At 39.3% G+C, this 23215-nt stretch overlaps 1 protein-coding gene across 7 annotated transcripts in view; it reads right to left on the bottom strand.

The window, feature by feature from the left end:
- The window catches only part of PJA2 (praja ring finger ubiquitin ligase 2), a 40590-nt gene that overhangs the window by 14250 nt on the left and 3125 nt on the right, over positions 1 to 23215 (bottom strand). For 2 of the 7 annotated variants that reach the window (XM_081880432.1, XM_081880430.1), the window contains exons 2-5: positions 14060 to 14176; positions 11535 to 11735; positions 8746 to 9775; positions 4449 to 4634 (exon numbers count right to left, since the gene is read on the bottom strand). In XM_081880432.1, coding sequence (XP_081736558.1) covers positions 4449 to 4634; positions 8746 to 9775; positions 11535 to 11735; positions 14060 to 14105 — 1463 coding nt within the window. In that variant the 5' untranslated portion in view covers positions 14106 to 14176. Of the gene's footprint in view, positions 1 to 4448; positions 4635 to 8745; positions 9776 to 11534; positions 11736 to 12822; positions 12885 to 14059; positions 14177 to 22766; positions 22882 to 23215 lie in introns of those variants that run through there. The other 5 variants (XM_081880431.1, XM_081880434.1, XM_081880436.1 and 2 more) reach the window with 5 other exon arrangements.

The following is a 23215-nucleotide window of genomic DNA, read 5'->3' as shown; positions in this document are numbered from 1 at the left end:
ATTATGTCCAGCTGCTAGCAAACAAAACCTGGCAGCCATTTTCCATAGAAAGCAGCACATTCTATTAAGTAACGATTCAACAGCAATAGCTAAAATACCATTATTTCTATTTTTAAAATTGAGAGGGAGTAAGTATATACATATGAATAATAAACATCTAATGTCTGCATAAACTGCTCTGGTGATGTGAGCCAAAGTCCTAGCACATTGTGCAGGTTTGAAAAAATCATCCTACTACTCTCTTTGTCAAGTCCATTCATGAATCTATAGTTGAATTTTGTATTCTCCTACTGCTATAGCACAACGATGATAATTTAACATGCTTTAGAAGTTTTTTTTATTTAAAAAAATACTTTTAAATGTTTTTACTTCATTTTTAATTGTTTTATTACTTTGGTGGTTGCTGTCCAGGGCTCCCATGGGAGGAAGGGCAGAATATAAATTTACTAAATGAATATTATTTTTTAAAAAAAAAAACCTTCACTGTGTTTATTGAACGTTCATCCTTGCATAATTATTGAATGATACTGTTTTCCCCATTTCATAAACAGAATACAAGACAAAGGTTTTATTGTAACTGAAAATTAGTGATCTTGCTCTGAAGAGGAATAAATCTGCCATCTTCACAAAATGCAAATCATGAAGGTAGGCTGTAATTGGATCATTTGGAAGGCAGATAGTCAGAGAAGTGAGTAGGACAAGTTAAAGCAGCTGGCTAATAACAAGAGCAGAGGAATTTCTTAATCAGAGCTGTAATTTCTAGCTATATTAAATTTATTTTTCATAAATATTGATAGTAGTCAGAAAATATCCCTTTTGGAATTGAGCCTGGATAGTTCAGCTGGTTGGAGCGTGGTGCTGATAATGCCCAGGTTTCAGGTTAGATCCCCGTATTGGACAGCTGCATAGTCCTGCATTGCAGGGGATTGGACTAGATGATCCTCAGGGTCCCCCCCCCAACTCTACAAATCTATGCTTCTATGAATTATGGAAGTGGAAACATCCACTAAGAACATTATTATAGTAAAAAGCAAATTATATAGTACAAAAGGAGCGAACCTGCACAAAGTAATGCACTTATGATTAGGACACTAAATGGGTACATCTTTTTTCACCTTTTCTACTGACCCACTGCACAAGGAATGAGCCTCAAACTCCTGAGAATCTGGCACCGTGTGTTAGAATGAGGAGGCAGACTCAATCAGCACTACACAAGTGGCTACACAACTCTACTACTTGTACTGAGTGACTATGGAGGGCCTTGGTAGAACTATTACCTGCTCTTTGTAGAGTTCCTGCTCTTGATCCTTCTGTGTGAAAAGACAATGACACATTGTGGGCTTATACAACCCTGCATCTAATAGTGTGCCTTCACTGATGAAAAACTCTTTGATTCAGCACAGGCTTCCATTAGCGAAAAGAGAGGGGAGAGCATTTTCACATATTCTTCCTTCCCTCTGCAGCAACCTGCACACACTCAAGGGACTGTAGGAGAAAGCAGGAGTTTGTGAAAATCACTTTCCTCTCACCTTTTAACTCACAGAAGTCTCCACTGGATCAAAAAGTCTTCTGTCAGCAAAGAAATACAATTAGATATAACCCTTTGCTTCCCCATCTGTCTTAACACAAAACAAAACAACCCAAGCTGTGTGTGTGTTTCTCTTAGCTTGAAATGTGAACCTTGAGCAATTCTCTTATTGACGATAAAAAAGGCTAAATAAAGGAGAGTTTATATACCTACATGAGACTAATGCTGGCTAAATTAGCTGCAGCTGAAATTTATCTTGCTTACTGATCACAGTCTGCTGTCTTTATATAAAGGTCAACAATATCAAATGATTTACAAGACCTTCATATTTTTGTGTGTGAAAATAGGGAGAGGGAATAATTTAAAGTTAGCTGCTACTTAAAAACTGTCAGCACTATGTATTCAAGAATACACGTACCTCTTATCTAAATCACTCTGTAAGAGTCACGATTTGTTATATTGTAGTCATGTGACATGAAAAAGGTCATTAGCATGCAAGTAAAACAATTTCCTTTTCAATTGCTTTATTGTGTAGGTGGACAAAATTATGGTCTTAACTATATTTTTCTTTCCATTTACAAAAAAACCAAAAAAACCTCAACCCAATGTTTTAGAATGAATCACACGATTCTTCACTACTTATTTGCAACAAGACATTCCTACTGCTCTAGTCCAGTTTCCAAAAAGTGACTGACTTAAGCGGAAAGGTCATTAGAATCCCTGCTAATGAATTCTCAAGCTCTGTGCAACTGGTTGTACACAAGCATGACAAACTGGCAGAGCTCTAAGAAAACGTGACAATTTTATCAGAGCAAGAATTCTACATGCTCTTGAATCTAACCAGAAAGGAAATCATAAACCAAAGTATTTAATATATGTTCTGTCTAGCAGAACTGAAGAACTGGAGTGGTCTAAGCAGCTTTATTGCAGCAACAAAAGCCCACTTTGAGGCTTTCAAGTATTTTATATAACAAATTTACACCTTTCTCCCAATGTTGGTATTGAATATGTAATGCAGCACCTGCACCTGCGAAAATTACATAATCAATGACGCTTCTCTTAACATAACCTTTCTGCTATGGCCAAACTGTAACCTAGCAAAGTAACAACCATGGAAAAAACCCATTTCACCATATATAATTTTTCTTACAATTTGCTATCACAGACTTTTTGTTTGAGACTCCCTTTTAATTTCCTCAGTGAAAAATGCAGAAAAAAGTCAACGTAGGGCAAAAGATAGTTTTAGTATGATTCACGGTTATCCTAAAAAGATTTAAATTCCTGAACGGCCCTTTAAACTGTGCTTTCACAATGAAACTACTGAATTAGATAAATTTATCTTACATCCATCATTACTGGCTTTCTTGAGAATAAACAAGTTTAATAAGGTAAGATAACACAGAGATTTTAGTGATACCATACTAAATTAGGAGCAGAATGAGGCCACATTAATGTTTTAGCTGTGGATGTATCAGTGGATATAACAATGTTATTTATTAGCACTATAACTACTCTTATTGCCTGCAGCCCTTATTGCTCTAATCTTACCAGCTCACCTTGCAGCTGGGTGATAAAAATAAATAAATATGCGAGACAAAAAGCTATGTGGCACAGCTTTATTGAGACTGTAACACTTCAGAATGCAGATAGAGGAAATGTATGTTGGAATGGTCCTCTCTGCACCAAAACAGAAACAACTGGTTTCTCTCTTATGTGATCATTTTCTAAGTGCTCTCTTGCTTACAAAAAATCCGAGTTGTTGTTACCTTGACATTTTTGACAGTTCATAAATTATAAAGCAAATAAAATGGAGAGAACAGCCACTTCAACAGTGATATATAAAGCTGACTGCATCCTGGAGTAGGCCCTGTACTTGTAAGTTACTGAGGCACAGAGCAAGAACAGTGTCTGTAAATGCATAAAAAGGATTTAGCACACAAAGAGAACACTCTGTAACAGTGACATCATTGTGTACCATCCCATACCCTTCAACTGGTGTCCAGTAAACTCAGCGCATTCCATATAATGATTACATTAGTAACAAACTGCAGCGTTCAAATCACCATCTATGCACTTGAATAGAACTAAACCAAAGCTGAATTTGCTGCTTGACAATCACACCCCACCATCTCCCAGGAGATGTAACTATCTGGAGTCTTCATTACCCGTAACACTTCAACTTGACAAAATCATGGAAGATTGGACTAGGCACACTTGGCATGTCTACAAAAATAAACTACGCCAGAGTAAGCAGATGCTGCTTTTCATGGTAAGGAAGAGTCACAGTGTATTGAAGCTATAGATACAGGCAATCCTTGCTTTGCATGGGAGTTATGCTCCAGATGCCCATGCACATCGGTGGGGCCTGCGTAAAGCGTTCCGCCCCGACCCCGTTCTGCCCTTTTAGAGACATTTTGGTGATATTTTCAGGTCACTTCCAGATTCAGTGCTGTGTACGAACACACATCAAATGCACATAAATTGGTTGTTGCCTGCACACTATATGTCACATATTCAATGTGCTGAAAAGCTGTAGGCTTATTGGTTCTGCTTCTCTATCTCAGCTAAACCTTATTGATCACAAAATAGGATATCAGTGACCCCCAAAGCTGTTGATAATGCAGAGTATAGCAGAGCTAATGAAGACTGCACAACTTTTTTGGGGGAAGGGAATCAAGGAACAGGAGACTGAAGTCAACATCTACTTGGAAAACCTTACCTGATGTTACATACGGAAACCTATCTGAAATGGGGCTCCCAAAAGCTAATTATATACTTCCTGCTGGAATTATTTCAGCCAATGATCACATATGGTACATAATCATTAGTTTTCTTTTAGCAGCAACTATCACAGTAAAGTGTACATAATATATCAATAATTCTTACTGAGTAGTACACTTTATTCTATAAGACAACATACCCTGCTTGGAAACCAAACTCATTATGTTCCTCTTCCACTCCACTGCTGTCACTCTGCAATTCAGGTTCCTGCTCCTCTTTTCCTGGGAGAGTCTCCCAGCTCTCATCGCTGGAGGACTGATCTTTCACTGTTACAGCAAAATAGGAGGGCAGAGATGCGGACCATTCACCATCACTGCATTCAGAGCTGCAATAGAAGACATTCCATTTGCATTTACAACGCTGGTTGATTTTTATGTAGAAGTTAACATGCTGACTGTGATCTAGCCAAGCTAAGTATATTTCTGTCCCAAAAACTATAATGAGAGAAATTTAAGCACAAGCTTAACTCTCCCATTGAAATCAGTGAGATTTGATCATGCTTAAAGTTTGGATGGATTGTTTGCCCATTGTATTTACAGTGGTACCTTGGGTTACAGACGTTTCAGGTTACAGACTCCGCTAACCCATAAATAGTACCTCGGGTTAAGAACTTTGCTTCAGGATGAGAACAGAAATCGCGCGGCGGCAGTGGGAGGCCCCATTAGCTAAAGTGGTACCTCAGGTTAAGAACAGTTTCAGGTTAAGAATGGACCTCTGGAACAAATTAAGTTCTTAACCCGAGGTACCACTGTACTGTTTCTCTATGCATTATGTCAGTACACAATACATTGCCGAAAACAAAATAAAAATAAAAATGCATATCTTCCTTTTGGAGGACAAACTAAAAGCTGCCAATTCTTTTACTGAGTCAGGTCAACAAAATTTTCCTTTCCAAATCCAAGTGTTTTCAAGCCTCTAAATCATGGACATCTAAAGAGATCTCTGCTAATTGGAAACTGGGGGTTAGTCTCACTATTTGGAGCTGGTTTAAACAGAAAATGGGAAATAGCTCTTCACATACCATAGCAAAGTCGTAGCAAAGTAGTTCAAGAGCAATCTAAACCGTAACTTGCCTGTATAATTGCATCATTGTACTTCATAATTGTTTGTTGTTGTTATAAAGCCAATAAAATGCATATTTCAAAAAAATAAAACAAGAAACTGAAGGCATTTCTGCCCTGGCATGCTTTCAGTATGTAATTTAAATCTTGCTGTTGCATGATTTAACTGCTTTGATATTGTTGGTTTTGGTTAACTGCTTGTTTGTGCTGTATTTTATCACAGTTTATTAACCTATTATAAGTAAATAACAATAAATTACCCTTGAGAAATATACACTTGAGATGTTTAATATTTTAGTACCTGGTCAATTTTCAATAACTGGGAGTGGGAAAACATTTGTCAAATAACAAGTCTGATCCATGATTTTCAAACAAAATGAAATCAAACGAACAAAATTTATGTCAGAAAGGGTGGATTCAATGAACAGTACTATATACAGTTTCATCCAAAGCCATGACACATTTGTATAAGTATTGTGGCAATAAAGCTCCATGTGTAATATTTTAGACTACAAATACTACCAGAAGCTGTCAGCTTGGTCTGCTTCTCAGTTAAATAAAATAAATAAATAAGTTGCTTTAAAAAGTTTAGATGAAGGTTCTATCTAAAAGCAATTAACCAAAATAGCTGGTTAGAATGTTGTAACAATCAAAGTAGGGGCTACTCAGCTTCCCATTACTTATTCCCAGCATAGAAATGTATTTTAATAGCCGTAAAATGTTTCTAGTATTTCCCGCAAAACACTTACATAGTCATTCATATACTACTTTGCATTTTTCTTAACCAGACCTGATTTACACATTTAAAAATTCTAAGAAATGAAGCAGTTCTAACCTAATTGGCTGTAGACATATTTAAGACCCAGAACGAAGTTATCTTAAGACAATTACGCTGTATTTTTCTGACCAAGTTATGGGACAATGTGCAAATGTGATTTTTCCTCTGCCATATGTTCATGGCTTTGTTGAAAATAATTTAAACTAAGAAGTAATATGCTGCATTCCAATAGGTTTTCCAAGATTGTACGCATTCAGTTGCTCCAACAGCGCAGAAGTTAAATATGATGAAATACTTCCATCTGTTCATTATTCCCACTTGCAGAGGAGCACATGCTCATGACATGAGAGTAGTTCAATTAAAACAAAATACCCAGAAGAATGAACAACTAGGGAGTTGGTGCCTTGATGGAATGAACTAGTAGATGCTGAACATAATTTTCATTCTCAGAAATACCGAAGTGGTTTGGGCACCTCTTATTTTAAGATACAGACCCAAAAGTGTGCAAAGTAGCTCCTAAACAGTTTATTGCTTTAACAGTTTTTCAAAACGCACCCTTCTGTATCACCCTTCCAATTATTCCTTTTCTTTTCCCAGTTGTTGAGCAATTTAGAAACAAGCCACCATTGTAAAATTCCAGCACATTTTAATTACATTTAAAATCCAAGTCTTCCTAATTACACTGCGCAACAATACCCAGTTAGCACTGAGGGAATGATTAAAAGTGAAACTGGAATGCAGCCAAATTAGAGAATCATTATGGATACATCTATTATTTCTTCTTTTACTTGGGCGTTTGAACAAATTAACTTTGTATCACAAAGTAGATTTAACATGGCAGAAACACATTTGCGCTTTTAATGAAGAGGTGCGTTTATATAGAGGAGAGCTCAGCACATGGAAATTTCACAGCTACTTTTCATTCAGGTCCAAGTTCCATGGAAAATGCCTTAAATATGCTAAAAAATTTAAAGTACTTCCATTCATTAAAACATTCAAAGAAAGGATAATGCAAAGGATATCCTACAGATACAGCTCTGAAACAGTTATTTTCTTTATTTGAAGGTGCAGAGAGCTTATTAGTTTCAACTATGGGAAATTAAAAATCTACTTAACTATCTAAAATTACTATACAGTGTACAACAACCAAATGAAGGTAGCCAGGCAGCTGAGGAGGTTGGGGAGAAGGCTGGGAGAAATGCATTGATGTAATGCCTCCGTGAACTTTTCTTTTGAAGCTAGTTGCAGTGGCAAGAAGAGCTGAAATTAATTAGCCCCCTCACCTTCCAAAGCTAGATTTGGGATATCTTTGAGGCTGCATCTTTTTAGGGGGAGGCATGGCCTCCACTAGAAAGTGGGCATTAATGCTGTGCTGTGGAACACTCTTCCAGCAGATTCAGCAAACACCCTCAATTCAGCAGACACCCTTGCTTTTATTTCCAGGCACCTCTTAAAGACCTTTTTATGCAGACAAGCCTATGCACCTGCTTAAATTTATGGATGAGCCAGTCATTTTAATCATTCTCAACTGTTTTTATGGTGTTTTGTTGTATGTCCTGCTGTACAGTACCATGTTGTACTGTTTGATTTGGCAGTATATACTTTTATTAATATGAGGTGGGAGTTTGTGCACATAAGGATGAGTACAATGAGAAGGTGTAGAGTCCGACATCTCACCCCACCCATGCTGAAAACATCTTGCCCTACTCTACTTGATAGAACAATTTCCAAAAGCATTAAAGATGCTTGAAGCGGCATATTCCTGTGGCCTAACCCCAATTTTTATACCCTTGAAGCATATATAGAATAATGAATCTGCTCAATTCCAGTAGGTGCATTAACACTATATCTGCACACTGCTGGGCAAACTCGGGACAAGATATAGATGTGTTCAAAGTTTGTGGTGCATTTGAAGAGGCTGATAGCGATAAAGATTTTACTTCCACTTCACCTTCATTCCTAAATTTGTTTGTGTGGCTTCTTTTATGACTTCATTCTCTTTCTGTCATGTGGAGGTAATGACTTAAAAAGTTGTAAAGTGCTTCTGAAATATTAAGACAGCATTAACAGCAGTGAATATACCACTAAAGAAAAAGAAAAATGCAGCTTTGCTTTTAGCAGATGATGCTGACAGTCCAAAAGTCTAGGTCAAAATACTTATGTCACAAGATATAAAAAAGTCTGGCTATCAAGAAATCTTACAAAAATTAAGTTATTTCCAAAACTGCTGGTCTTATGAGTAACTGCTAAGGCTCTTAGGGCTGGCAGCTCCACCAAAAAACAAACAAAACAAAAAACTCACCACTTTTTGGCACCAATAATTATGTCATAAAGTACATAGTGAAAAATATAAACATCAGATGGTATAGTCTGGAATTTTCTGTCTTGGGGCCCACTCTCTTTGGCAAAGATCAGAATGGGGGAAATTGAGACCATTAATTACATCATAAGGAATATGGGGAGCTGGTACCATTTGGCAGATATCACCTTACTGCACCTTACATGGGGTCGGTCCTACAAGACCATTTAATATTGTCCTAACCATAGTGATTTTCATTGTACAGGTATTCAGAATTAAACTTTGCAGAAACTCTTACCTGTCTTCATCTTTGTTGGAGCTTGATAGATTTCTACCAGAGTCTTCAAATTCATCCCAGAAAGCACTATCGTCCACTTTGCTTTTTTCTTGAAGTGTTATATTTTGCTTCCTTAGTTCACTTTTTATTTTCTTTTGAGCTCCTCCATAGTCTCTTGGATCAAAAAACATACTAGAATTGCTTTTCTCTTTGCTGTGTTTCAGGACACATTCTGTGTTACAGTGCTGGACATCCACATTCTCACTCCACCTTCTACTGCTGGTCTTTTCTTCCTCTTCATTCGAAAAAGACTGCTTCCTATCCGACTGGCTCACAGGATTTTGTTTTCTAACTTTGGGTCTTACGACCAGTTCTGATGAATTCTCTTGGTCTGTCTTCACAGTACTCAGTTCATTACAAATTCCTATTTGTGTCCTAATTGTAGGATCAGCCATATTTTTTTGCTGCTCCATATCAGAAGAAACACTAAGGTTATTTTTTACTAGATGCTCGTCTTCACTAGATGTTTTTACAAGTGTCTTATTTTGGTGAGCAGTATCCAATTCTAGGCTAGAATGTCTCTTGAAAGGCACTGGTATTATGTCTTCAAAACTTTTGCTTGAAGCATTATGATTGAAATTAGACAGATGTGACTGCAGATCACTAAAGGAGTCCACTCCTTTCTCCAATTCAGAAAGCATATTATCCAGTGTCTCTTGAAATATTCCCGCTTCTTCTTTAGCTAATGAAAGATCATTTTGGTCGTTCTCTTCCTCTCCATCACTGCTATCTGGCTCATAAGAGTCAATGTTTACAAAAGCAATTCCATTCTGACCATTAAGGTTATTGTGCTCTCCACAAGGATCAGAATTCATATTGTTACTCCCAGTTTGTCCGTCTCCCCAATTGTAACATGCTGGAGAAAATGGAGAAGCATCTGTGTTGACTGCTTGGTTCAGTTCAGCTTCACCAACAGGATTTTCTGAAGCAACCTTTGCTAACAATGGTACATCTGCCAAAGGAGAACATACTTGGGCAAGTGGACTGGAACCTTTATATAAAAATGTAAAGAAAGCATATGTTGGAATGATAAGACCAATCAAAGTTTTTTTTATCTACATAATAAAAATGGCATTTGTTGATGATGCTCAACTGTGGCTGTTCTTCATTAGAATGCTAAAAAAGCGAGTTGTAATATGTATGAGAGACATATTATGATGATTTCATGGATGTTCATTGCTAGAATTAAAATATATTTAAGGTAATGCTCAAAAATCATGCTGTATCGCGTATCAGAATAAGAAAGCCAGCATCTTGCAGTTCTGTTAACCATACCCTGACATTTTTTATAGCAGCTGATATGCCACATATTAAGAACTTAGGGGACAACACAGAATACTTGACCAGGCTGCAGAATTACTATGTATTACTTCCGAGTCAACACACAGTATTAAATTACAGATATTTTAAAGAATATCCCTGCACTAGAAACTGTATCAAACCTCCGAACATGGCCAGTTAAAGGAAATTCTTGTTCTACAACATCTTAAGAAGAGGAATGCAGTATTTTCTATCAATAGCTATTACTAAGATTAAACAAGCGTATATTTATTGTGTCTGTCAATGCCATTCCTGATGATACAATCCCCCAAGTCAAAGCCAAGTGCTTCATGGAACAATTTAATTAGGTTCTGGAATGTCCTTCCTCTGTCTCTCCATCAGTATTTCTGTGATTTTGATGAAAGAATCTGAAAACATGGAAGGGCACATATTCTGCTAGCTTTAATAGGATGCTGTTTCACTTTATGTTGCCAAAGTTATTATTTTATTTTCATTTAAATGGTTTTATTGTGATTTATATTTAATATGTTGTAAGCAGCAGCATGAACATTTGGCTAAGAGGTTAGATGTAAATGTGTTAACTGATGATCTGGTATCTCCTACGACATTGGCAAAAAATACAGTACTGTAATTAATGGGTTTCAATATCGTAGGGCAGTTGATGAGCATCTGCCTTGCATGCAGATTGTTCCAGGTTCAATCCCCGGCATCTCCAGGTAGGGCTGGTAAAGATTCCCTGGCTGCAATCGTGAAGAGTCGCTGCCAGTCATCACTGAGAATACTAGCTAGATGGATCAATAGTGTCATTCAGTACTAGCCAGCTTCCCCTGTTCCTATGGGTCTTACTTTGAGAAAATTGGATTCGAGTTGTTCTTACATTTTTAGAACAGTTAAAATACTGCTAAGATTGGGGGGGGGGGAGAGTTCTTCAAAATAGCAACAACCAACAACATTAAGATAATGAAGCTAGAAGATGATTGTGCAGAAACTAACTGGATGCAACAAATAAAGCAAAGCTGGAGAGAGAAATGAACAGAAGGCCACTTACATACTACCCAACACTACACTACTAAGTATGGTATATAATTGCCTATATCCATGGACAATGAACACCTGAAACATGCCCATTTCTGTGCATTCTATTGTTTGCATACATAATAAAACTAAAATTCCAATAATGATTTATCTATGAACCACTGTCATACAAATCACTTTTAGTATTTCCCTCAATAGAGAATTATGCAAATTTGGGGCCATGGCTAAGGTTTTGGCCGCAGTTTAATAATTTCCTATTGTTCTGATGAGCTTCAAATACACTTGTAGATGTAAGAAAAAAGTTGTATCAATATTGCCAATTTCACTATTGCCTAGCCTTCTGTTCAACTGACTTGTACCAACAGCTTGTTATTATTCAAATGCTTTCACTAAAGAAGAAAAATATTTTCAGGTTGTAATTATTTGACACGCACACAAATAATTTTCTTTTTGAACATCATCTAGTTCTAATCCTTCACATTCTCCATCGTGTTGGCTCGAATTTCTCTCTTGGTTCGTCAGAGATGGTCTAAAATTGACATAGGCATGCCTTCTTCCGTATCTTCTGCCTGTAATAGTCTGATACCCTCCTGCTGGTTTTGGCCATGTGGGCTTTCCAGCTTCCTGACCCATTTCTGCAAGAGAAAGAGGGGAGGAGGGAAGCAATTCTAAACACATTAGAAAATATTTTTTAATAAAAAACTCATTTTTTAATCATGGCATAAACAAATGCTACATGCAAAACTACAGTTTAGGTCTCATGCTGCTAGCAATACAGGTATGTACTGTATGTCAATTATCATGTTACTTTTCAAAATATTGCATAAAACCTAAATATAGGACAGCGGCATAAGCACAAAAAACAAACTAGCATGCTTTTTTGTCTAATAGCTTCCAATTTAGAAAATAGCTGGCATGTTAGCCCAGCTGAATCGATGCACTTGACTCTCTTAAACTTTTAGCAGCATCCCCTAATAAATCACATTTCTCTAGCATTTTTTAACATTAGGAAATATCACACAAACAATCCAACCCATTCCACAACTGTTCCTTATATCTCCCTTTTAGTTTTGTCTTCAGTTTCACAGCCTGTTTTATGCCGCTGCTTCTCTCACTGGGATTCAAACAGTACCTCAGAGTTTCTCAAGTTGTTGGAAGAAACCTACAAATAGGTGCCAACATGTAAGGGACTATTCAAATTTCCAGAGCCTTTCTTTACTTTAACTGGGCTAACCACATACAGCTACTTCTGAATGGCCACCTTTAATACACAGGTTGCTCACTACATCCCTTGTTGTATTTTATGCTTAAATTTTATTTAAATATATAATCCTTCATATTATCATTAAATATGGGGGCATTCAGTTGCTGAATACAATGTGCTTGCATTTTTCTGTTGTAGAGGACAAAATTAGGGCTCAAAAGGCGATTCCAAATAATTGACTCTATCCCTTCTCCTTACAGTCACAACTATGATGTAGTCTGCTCCACTTCTGGTTTATTACTACCTTATAGGCACTGAAACTACAAAGCACTGCAATCTCTGATTTTTATACAAGAGAAGCAAAAGAGGATGAGTGAGGCAGGTGAGGGTTCCACAAGAAGAAATAATGGAACTAGGGCAAGCAGCATGCACAAACACTGCTTGTTCAACCTGATGGCAGGAGAGTGCAAAATTACAAGATGGATTACATGAACTCACATTATAATTGGGAAACTCACGTTATAATAGAAACAAATTAACGTCTGTTGCAGTGCTGGCAGATTCTGATGTTCTGTCTGTTCTTTATTGAAGTTCAGATAGGAGGAAATGGCAGTCAAGCAGATTTTAAAGCGTGGATCACACAAAGAATGGACACGCAAACTGCCTTGCACAATCAGATCAAAGACCAAAGAGTCCAACATTTTGCATCCAACAGAGGCTGCACTGTTTCTGGAAGCTGATGGTGATAGCCATTCTATTTCTCTTTCAGTAACTGATACTCAGAGGTACACTGCCCCGGGCACAGAGATTTCAATAAGCTAATAGCTGCTGACGTACCTGTGCCTCATGAATTTGAGTCTTTAACTCATTTAAGCTAGTGGCCCTCTATATACTTTATACCAATGAACATCACAAGATAAAGATGTACTGAAGAAAATGTACTGAAGAAAAATCACTGTGCCTATGGTACATTTGCCTTGTATCTTAATATTTATAATTTGTTAAGCTCCAAAAATGCAATTAAGTGCTGTATAGTTTTGTTTATAAAAAGCTTAAAATAAGGTCCTGCCTTAATGCTTATGGATCTTCTGCTACTTCTCTCAGTATGTCTGTATAAAATAATAGTTCTTTTCCTTTTTTATCTGAATTCACTAGACTATGCTGCAGTAAAGTTATCCCTTGCAATCTGTATCCATCTGTCGCCTTCTAAGATGAAGTAAAAATAACAGTAATAATTTTAGAATAGTTGCTTTAAAAGCAAACAAGAATAACCAACATCAAACAGGCAAGGAAGGAAACAGAGATACTACATGAACTACTTGCAAGTCATGCACCCTGATTGGAAGTAATTCTATTAATATAAATCTTGAATTAGAGTTGGAGAAATGAGTTCTAATCATTTATTCAGATGAGCAATGGAAGTTTGCCTTCAAACTAGTATAAGAAACAACAGTCTGAAGTGGGTTTGTGAATTCTGGTTTGTAGGCAAACTTTCGTTGGCAATAATAATGGCTTTCCTGATTCAGATCTCGTGTGGCAAGCTGTAGCTACCTACAAAACACGATGCGGAGGAAAAAATGTCACGATGAGAGGAAGGAGTGTGCAAGGCCACAAAGTAACTGTTTTTGACACTGAAACTCGTCTTTGTTTATGGAAACTCATTTTTAAAAATGTCTAACAAATTAAAACTTCATTTTCTCTGCTCTTCCAGACCTATTCTAGTAGATATCTACTTCCAACAATTGTAATACCTACTGCAATTCAGCAGGGTCTTGTTAGAAAAGACTTCAATATGATCCATATTCTCCCAGTAGTTTTCTTCCTGCCATCTCCTCAGTCCATCAGATCTATCATTTTATTTGTCCATGAAACCTGTGTGATACCAATCACATGATTTTAATTGGTATCTTTTAAACAAAGGCCAAGTTTGTCTATAATAGTTATGCTCTGTAAAAAAGCTGTATGTGTTCTGTCCTTAGGTTTGCACATTTATTTCATTTACAGCTATAGATTTCCCAAGAGATCTAAAGAAGGTAATTCAAGAACATTATCTTACAAAAACACTTTTTCAAAGTCTGTTTTGATGTCCCTACAAGCAATCTTTTATATTTATAAAAGTTTTAACTCTCTGTGCATGAACTACATCACTTTTAAAGAATGCAGTAACTTCTGTTGCAAAAACAATTTTAGTGTGCAAGGTCCTTTTACAAGGCAGAGTATAACTTATAAATGCTAGAGAGAAACTTTATGATGCCAATGAAACAAGCGTGTTTCAAAATGCTTCCTCTAATGCATCTTCCTATTCTGCTTTGGATTATATGCAGTTCATCATCAAGGAATGACTCAAACAATTCAGGTATTCACATTATTATTCAAGCAATATTGAGCAATAAAATAGAATTAAAAACAAAACAGTAAAGCCCTAGTTTGGGTCATCAAAAACTACTGCTTGCTGGGCAGCAAGTATTTAAGAGGACAAAAACACGGCAGACACTTTACTTTCCTAGAGATAACTTTTCAGGACATACAGATTGAAGCAGCTGTGATCTATAAAGATGTATTTGCCTATAACACAATAAAATCATGCAATCTAGCCAAAGCAGAACGAATTCCTTATTTTGATGGCCTGAGTTAGAATGGAGATTCTGCTGTCATCTAACCATCCTACATACATTTTTTCCTGGTCAAAATGGTTGTGGAGTTTTTACTCTGAATAATTTGGCATATGTGCATCAAAGGCCAGGATAACAGGTTCAGGATTTCCTATCTTTAACAATCTGGGATCTATCCAAAATGCTTAGCTGATAAATAGTACGTCATATACTACATTTAATATATTTTCCTGGCTCAGAAATACATCCTCCAGGGAATGGAAATGAGATTGCTGTTATTACAGTATGGCCACTGCCTTTTAAATGATCTTTGTCACTGCTATAGCATAGTTTGCTAAGGAAATGGTCTTCTGTGTGGACAATCTGTCTATTCTACATGGAAATTGTTCTGACAAATTCAGGCTCTCTTTGCCTGAAAATTGAGGAACTGCTCATTTTCTTGCCAATGATACACCAGCTGCTTTGCATACAAAATTGCTTAGGATTCAGTTCCCTTGGAAGTTGCTAGTGTTAATGGAGTCAGCATTCCAGATAGGGCCTGCTTTGGCTTCAACTGGATAGAGGACTGCATGTTGAGATTCCTGCACTGCAGGGGGTTGAACTAGATGATCCTTGGGGTCCCTTTCCAACTCTACAATTCTATGATTGGAAGCAATCACTGACACACTAGATGCAGAATTTCTAGTGAATGCTCAGCAGTCAGCAGACTCTGCACTTTGTTATTGCTTCATTCATGGAATGCAGTGTACAAGTTGCCCTCCTATTTGCAGTACTCTAGATCCACTAGACCAGTGTTTCTCAAACTGACGTAGTGGACCAGCAATTCTCCCCCCACCCAACTGGGCCAGCGCCCAAAGCATATATGGTCCCGAAAGCATCCCGCCCAACCTAGGCTGTGGTAGAATTGCTGTGGACCAGCAGCCAATGACTTGTGGACCAGCACCAGTGGACCACCAGTTTTGAGTAGCAAGGCTCTAAACTAGCTGTTGTTGATTTCCATCTTCTTCTTCTGTAAAAAAAATACTGTAATAACCGTCCTTCCATTTTGGGCACATCTAGATGCAATCATTTTTAACCACTATCTATTTGGCATTCATAGCAGATATCACAAAGAGATAGCACTTGCGATCTTGGTTGCTTTATCTGCCTTGAAATGGGCAAAGAAAATCACACCCAAGTGACCCTCTTGGATCTATAAATGGCTTTCAATATTGCTGATCATGACATGTTGGTGACATTGCTTCAGATGCATTCTGGGCAGGGAGGTTCTGGAACAGGAGAAAGGGTAGCTAATCAGCTTTCCAATACATCTAAGAGGCTACTGACAGAGATCATAGGAAGGCACAGGGCTTGATGCCATCCTATGCTGATGGTACACTGTGCTCATACTTTCCTTATGGCTAAGGTCTTTAGTACTGGTATTCATGTGGTACCTCTGTTCATAATAAGAGACTGAATGCAGCAGAGCCACTAAAGAATGACACGAAGAATTCTGGTCAACTTCTTAGTCAACCATTTTAACAGCCAGTTGAGATGTGAGGGGTTTTGGAGATGAGTATCTGTAGCAACCCCCAACCTTCAATCAATGACAGTGAATCCCAACACAGTGCACAGCAGAACACCATGTCAAGAGTTACTTTGCCTTCTGTGCCAGCAGCCTTTTCAAAGCCCATTATCCCTATGGAGGATATACTACAGGCTTTCATCAACAGTCTCTGGAAATCTATATATATATGAATGCCACTAGCAACAGATTTGTGGACCTTTAGTGAAGCCAAATTCAAAGAAAACTGAAATAACAGGCCACCAGGACTTGTGATCTAAGGCAGACAGAATATCATTAACATGCTTTTGGCCACAAACATTTAAACCTTTGGGTGCTCAGATATTCATTACTGCTGAACCCCTTTGGTGGTGCATGTAAACTAACTGTAGAATCAGTGTATTCAACTATCAAAGAAAATCCATCAGACTGAAAGAGATTATCTGTTCCTGCAGTTTCCTATTCCAATGGGAGTCTGCAGTAGAGATTCTGACAACACAAAATATCAGCTGCCCTATGATGCTTTAGGGGATTATCCCTGCAATGAAAGTGCTTTCTCTGAGGTATCTGTCATACAATCCTTCTCTAATGCCAAGTGGAAAACACTGTGATGAAAATATTTCCCACAAATCTCAAGTCCAGTGCCCCTTCCAACCCTTAACAGAAGTCTTTCTACAAGGTTCTCTGTTTCTCAGAGCCTATTGAGCAGGAATGCAGTTGAGCCGGTATAACTTGTTCTTCATCTGTTATCTGTTACAAAGACAGGTAGTCTGTGGTCCACTGGATACTGGAACACAGACCAATATTTAATGAACATTTGGAGTCTCATGATCAGTAATGTGGGTTTTCTGGAAAATTTTGAATCAGAAAACTTATCAGAAAGTTTGGAAAGGACTCCTCTTTGAATCTGGAGAGTTGCTGCCAAATAGCATAGATAGCATTGAGCTAGATGGACCAAAGGTCTGCCTTCCTAGAAGCAAACTATGTTCCTATTAGGAAAAGGATTGTAGGTTTGTTTGTTTTTTAGGTTTTTTTAAAAGTAGATCTCAGAAGACTGGAACAGCCCATTTTTGCTTTATTAAACCGATAACCATTTAGTAATATTTTCTTTTTCCATTTTTTCCTCCGAGCTTGTCTCCTTCTCTCTTTTTTTAAATAGGCAGTTAGGTCCTTCTTCATCCACTGCTTCAATCCTCAATTAACCATATCCTTGACTTCCTCTAGTTCTGCACCACTGCTGAGACAGTTACTGCTTGTGGCAGCCATTTTCCTCCTTCCTACCCTTCCTCTGACACACCATTCCTTCTAGAGGTAGTCCTCTAGGAAAAGTGCAGAATGTTGGAAATGGCAGACTCAATGGTTCTATCACTCTCAAAGCACTGGCAGCGGCCAAAACCGTTTTTTCCTATCAGTGGCTACTAACTTTGGGGGGGGGTCATACTCAGATCTAGCAGTCTTCATTCATGCCTTAGCGTACACTACTGCGCTACATATCCTAGGCCACTGGTCAAAGCTTCAGCTAGTGCAAATGTTAAGACAGTCTTATGTTCCTACTGGCCCCCGCATACTGTATTACACAAGTACTACACAGGTGGCACTACTGACCTCGAGCACAATGGAAGGTGCTAATATTTATCCACAGAACCTTACACTGAGTGATTTTAGTCTGACCAAGAATGTCCTCAACAATATAATGTGCATGCCATGTTCAGGCATCAATAATATAGAAGTATTCTCAGTGGTAACTATGGAATTCTTTTCCTAGAATTTGCCAAATTCCAAGCAGCTTTCAAAAATATTGCAAGATCTTTCTGAGTTGGTCTGTAGGTTAATGGCATTTGGGAAGTTGTAGCAGATGATGTGGAGACTATTATTGAACAAGTCACCATGAACTGCAAGTTTTTAAAAAATAATAAAACACAGAATAGTACATGAACATATTTTTTATTAGAGCAATTTCACCCCCAAAGTCAGTTTCCCCTTATTCTTCTGAAATCATCTACCTCAGCTTCTCCACAACTATCTCTATAACTTATTTGCAGAAATAACAGAATAAGTTATCCATGCACAGCAGTCCAAAATTTATTATTATGATTGGCTTAGAAAGTCTCACAACAAACTTGTGATTCAGTTCCTATTTTACTTCATTTTAAACTAACTAAACATGCAGAATAAATATGGAGCCATTTCATAATTCACAATTGCCAGGTGAAAAGTGAAATGCTGCAGAAAGCATACACTTTACAAATACTCCAACATTTTTTGGACTAGTGGCACTACTGAGATATTCGGATTCCAGGAGTTTGGGATTTAGAACTACAACACTTCAACTTTTTATGTAATATTAAAGAAATCATCTTCAAACAGACAATAAACATTTTAAATTCATGCCAGCGGCACTTTGCAGCTAAATAAAAAATAGTGGTGTTGTGCGCAGTGATATAACTTAAGTAATTATCTCTAAAGTGTACACTTGATGTATCACAGTTTAGGATTACAACAAAAATGATAGGAACAGAAGCACCCAAAGTATATTCAAAGGACATGGTTAGTTTTCTTATCCTTACAATACAACATGTTTTATTGATTTAGGTTGTCTTGTAAAGCCTGGAACAAGCAACATGTTCCACATCTCTAAGCCAGGCTGCTCTCCCTTATCTCCTCTCCTATGGAAATTATTCCATTTCCACTTTTGTTAATGCCTCAGTTAAATTTAATCAGGGTATGAAAACATGCATACCTGGAGGCAAACTTTGATTTGACACTTACCACACAATGTGTTAACATGGGTGCAGATATAATAGTTATCTCCAAAAAGGGGAGGAGGAAATTAAACCAGGGGTTTCTAAACGTGGTGGCTAACCTGTGACCCTCCAGGTGTTGCTCCCATACATCCTTAACCATGCTATCCCTTAACCACGCACGTTAGCTATCCCTGCTCTAAACTGTGATCCTGGTTTCACATCTGCATCAGGCCTTGGTTATAAACAAATTATCAAGGCCAGCACAAGCGAGTCGTACTTTCACCATAGCTTTCAAAGAATACTCATGAAAGCCAAATGCACTAGCTCTGTAAGAACCTTGAGTTCACACATGGCATCCACTTGAATTCTCCTTTAACTGTTACAATGGAGGCACAAGTCACTTACACATCTGTTTTTCAGCAGTTCATACAATGCAAAAAGAGATAAATTTGAAGCTAGGATTAAAGATTTCCAGGTCATGCTTTGTTCCCATCTCCAATAGATTAAAGTAGCTTGTCATGCATGCTATCTCAGATATGGATATCATCTTCCAAAAATACCCGTCAGAAAAGAATAGGATTCATTGTTTATTATAACTGCATTAAGTGTGACACAAAGTAGTATGTTCACAATTTTCACATGAGGAACCAGATCAAAATTTCTTAATTGGAAAGTCTTATCAAGCACATGTTTTGAACTTATATTTTCTGAAATCAACTAATCTTACTACCAATCAACTGAACTGCAATCTTTTACCATTGGAGTATTCTAAGCTGAGCAGCATCTGCTAAATCAGGAATAGGGAACATGCACTGCATAGCCCAAATGTGACCTGAAAAACCTCTCTATCCAGCCTTCAGGATTCTTCCTCCTCCCCCACCCATGTCTCTAACCAACCCTGCTCTATGCATTTGTCAAGTGACCCCTTGAAGGCTGCCCATCAGGCAATGCTTTGGGACCACATTGATGGTGAAAAGGAGTCAATTTAAAAAATAAATAAATGGAAATGCAGACCTTAAGATTAAAGTTTCTCCACCAGTGCATTACCCAATTGCAAACCAAATCAAACCGTTAAATTATCCAGTGTACATTTAATTTCTTAAGAGTTGAAAGCACTGCATTTAGAAGTTTTCCTGCTCCTTTTTTGTATTAAATCAATGTGTAACATGTTGAAAAGTAGGTTTAAGCTTGCATTCCCCCCCCCTTTTATTTAACAGAGGAAAGGGGCATAAAACTAATTATCTAAGATAGAAATATAAAGATCTAAATAGCCTCAGTGTCTCTCTTTCAATGACACATATCTTTTTGCCAAGCAGATGTGACATTTTACATGAGAAAAACTTTTCTCTTTGGAACATACTGGATTATGTAGCCTGATGAGAACAAAGAGGAGAAAGTGTCTGCCCTTGGAGCAGGGGCTGAACTGAACAGGCTTTTGAGCCTTTCCAAACTTAGATTCTGTGAGCAACCAGTCATAAGTTTTAACCCTTTCTTCAGGAAACATACTGAGGCCCAATATACCACAACAGCTTTTAGGTTAAGACTACTTTTTCAAATGTGATGCCTTCATTTCCAGCTTGATCAATACTGCAAAAACAAAATAAAAAGGTGGGTTTATTTGCTTAGACCCTGTATGTTTTAATAAAGAGAATTTGAAACTGGAGTAATTCTATGTGAACCCAACTGTCCAAGTTCCTTGGAAGTAGGAAAGAATACAAAACAGATAAATAATGTTTAGCATGCAAACTCAGTATGGTAACTAAAGGCAGACAGACTGAAGGAGGAAACAACATGGGAATGAAAGAATGAAATCTCAAAGGTGTACTAGACGCTCACTATTTTGAGTTGTAGGACTCTTCTAGGGCAGTGTTTCCCAACCTTTGGTCTCCAGCTGTTTTTGGACTACAACTCCCATCATCCCTAGCTAGCAAGACCAGTGGTGAGGGATGATGGGAATTGTAGTCCAAAAACAGCTGGAGACCAAAGGTTGGGAAACACTGTTCTAGGGGACCCAGAAGACCAAACAAAATGCAAGACAAATGTCTATACAACTTCTTTAGGAGCAATTGAACCAGTTGTATCAACCATCAGCTAAAACAATATTACATGCTATTTTACTGACACCCCCCCCCCCAGCATTCTGTTGCTTTTAATAGTTTTTGCTTGTTTGTTTATGGCCAGCTCACGTCTGGTGTTGGAAAACTGCTTAAAGCTTAAAGCAGCAAAGTGCTTTAGGAGCAGATGAGGTTGCTCCCCTACTCCTTTTTATATAATCAGTATATGCTTGCAAACTCCCCCCCGTCACACGATTTATATAGGGCAGAGGCATAAAGACCATTCCATCTTGTTTGCTTCTTCGCTGCCTCCAAATCAGGTGTGGAAGTGAGAGCTGGACCATAAAGAAGGCTGATCCCCGAAGAATTGATGCTTTTGAATTGTGGTGGTGGAGGAGACTCTTGAGAGTCCCATGGACAGCAAGAAGATCAAACCTCTCCATTCTTAAGGAATGGGGAGCTCACTGGAAGGACAGACCCTGAAACTGAGGCTCCAACACTTTGGCCACCTCATGAGAAGAGAAGACTCCCTGGAAAAGACCCTGATGTTGGAAAAGATGGAGGGCACAAGGAGAAGGGGAAGACGGAGGACGAGATGGTTGGACAGTGTTCTCGAAGCTACCAGCATGAGTTTGACCAAACTGCGGGAAGCAGTGGAAGACAGGAGTGCCTGGCGTGCTCTGGTCCATAGGGTCACGAAGAGTCAGACACGACTAAACAGCAACAAGCCCCAGGTGTGCATACAATACGAAAACACGTGCAGAAGATGGCAAATTAAAAACCCGCATTATATATATCCGGGCCTCCGATGGAGAGCTGAAGAATTCATCTGGTTCCCAGCTCAAATCTCGGTGCGAGTCCTCTCTCTCTCTCTCTGCCCCATTCCCAAATCAAACCCACGTGGGGAGGAGGAACGAAGGCGGGGAAAGAAGCTTTGCATCACACGCCCGTGGCAAAAATCACACGGGCCGAAACAAATGCAGGCCTGTCAAAAAGGGAGCCAACCCGCTGCACCACTCTCGCGCGACCTACGCGCCTGCGCCCATCACGCCGCCCCCCCCCCCCCGCGCGCGCTAAGAAGCATGCTCACATTTCACTGTATACGTACCCATTCGCTATGTATATACACACACAAACACGTAACTCTGCGCATCACAAAGCTCCCCCCCCCCAAGAATTGGGCACCGCGCAACCTCCGGAGCCCTGTCAGGCCCACTCCCACCCCACAGAGTACCCAGCTACGGCGGTTCCCCCTGGAGAGCACCGTCCCCTCAGCCGGGTCACGGGGAGAACCAAACCCCGGGCGGAGAGGGGAGAGGGAGGGGGAGGGGCGGCCGGCTCGGCCTCCTTCCCCTCCCCCACCCCAGGCCTCCGCTCTGAGGAGAACCGCGAGGGGGCGGGGAACCAGCCAGACTCCCGCCCGCCTCTTCCTCCCGCCAAGGCCCGCAGTGGCGCGCCCCGGAGCCCACCCGGCCGCCGGCCCTCAAGAATCCGGACGCGAGAACTCACCGCCTCCCCTTAAGCCAAAGGGCGACAGGGCGGCGGCGGCGGCGGCGGCGGCAGTCGAGACGCACCACCTCGGGACGGAAAGCCGGGCCGGCCAATCCCGCCCGGCAAACCTCGCCCGCGCCGGCCAATCCCGCCTCCCACCTCTCGGGAGGAAGCCAATCGGTGAGGGGAAATGAAGGAGGTGGTTTTTGGAAGGGCCCGCCCACCGCTCGCCCTCGTTCCCTCTGAGGGCCGGAGTTTTGCGGGCGTCTGTCAGGAGCTCCCTGGCGCGCGTTTCGGCCGAGGAGGTTCCCAGGCAGGGGCTCCGCTACGGAGCTGTAGTAATAATCCCGCCTGGAGCCCGCAGTAAAGTTGTCCTTGCGGAACTATGAGGGTATATAAGCTCCTGGCAGCGGGGCTTTTCTTAAGCAGCACACAAGTAACACGCAATGCATATCCCTACCCTTGAG

This window comes from Podarcis erhardii (assembly GCF_964252035.2).
Source record: "Podarcis erhardii genome assembly, chromosome: 11".
Classification (NCBI taxonomy): domain Eukaryota; kingdom Metazoa; phylum Chordata; class Lepidosauria; order Squamata; family Lacertidae; genus Podarcis; species Podarcis erhardii.
Note: the sequence above shows the minus strand (reverse complement) of the source record. Positions and strands in the feature narration are given on the sequence as shown.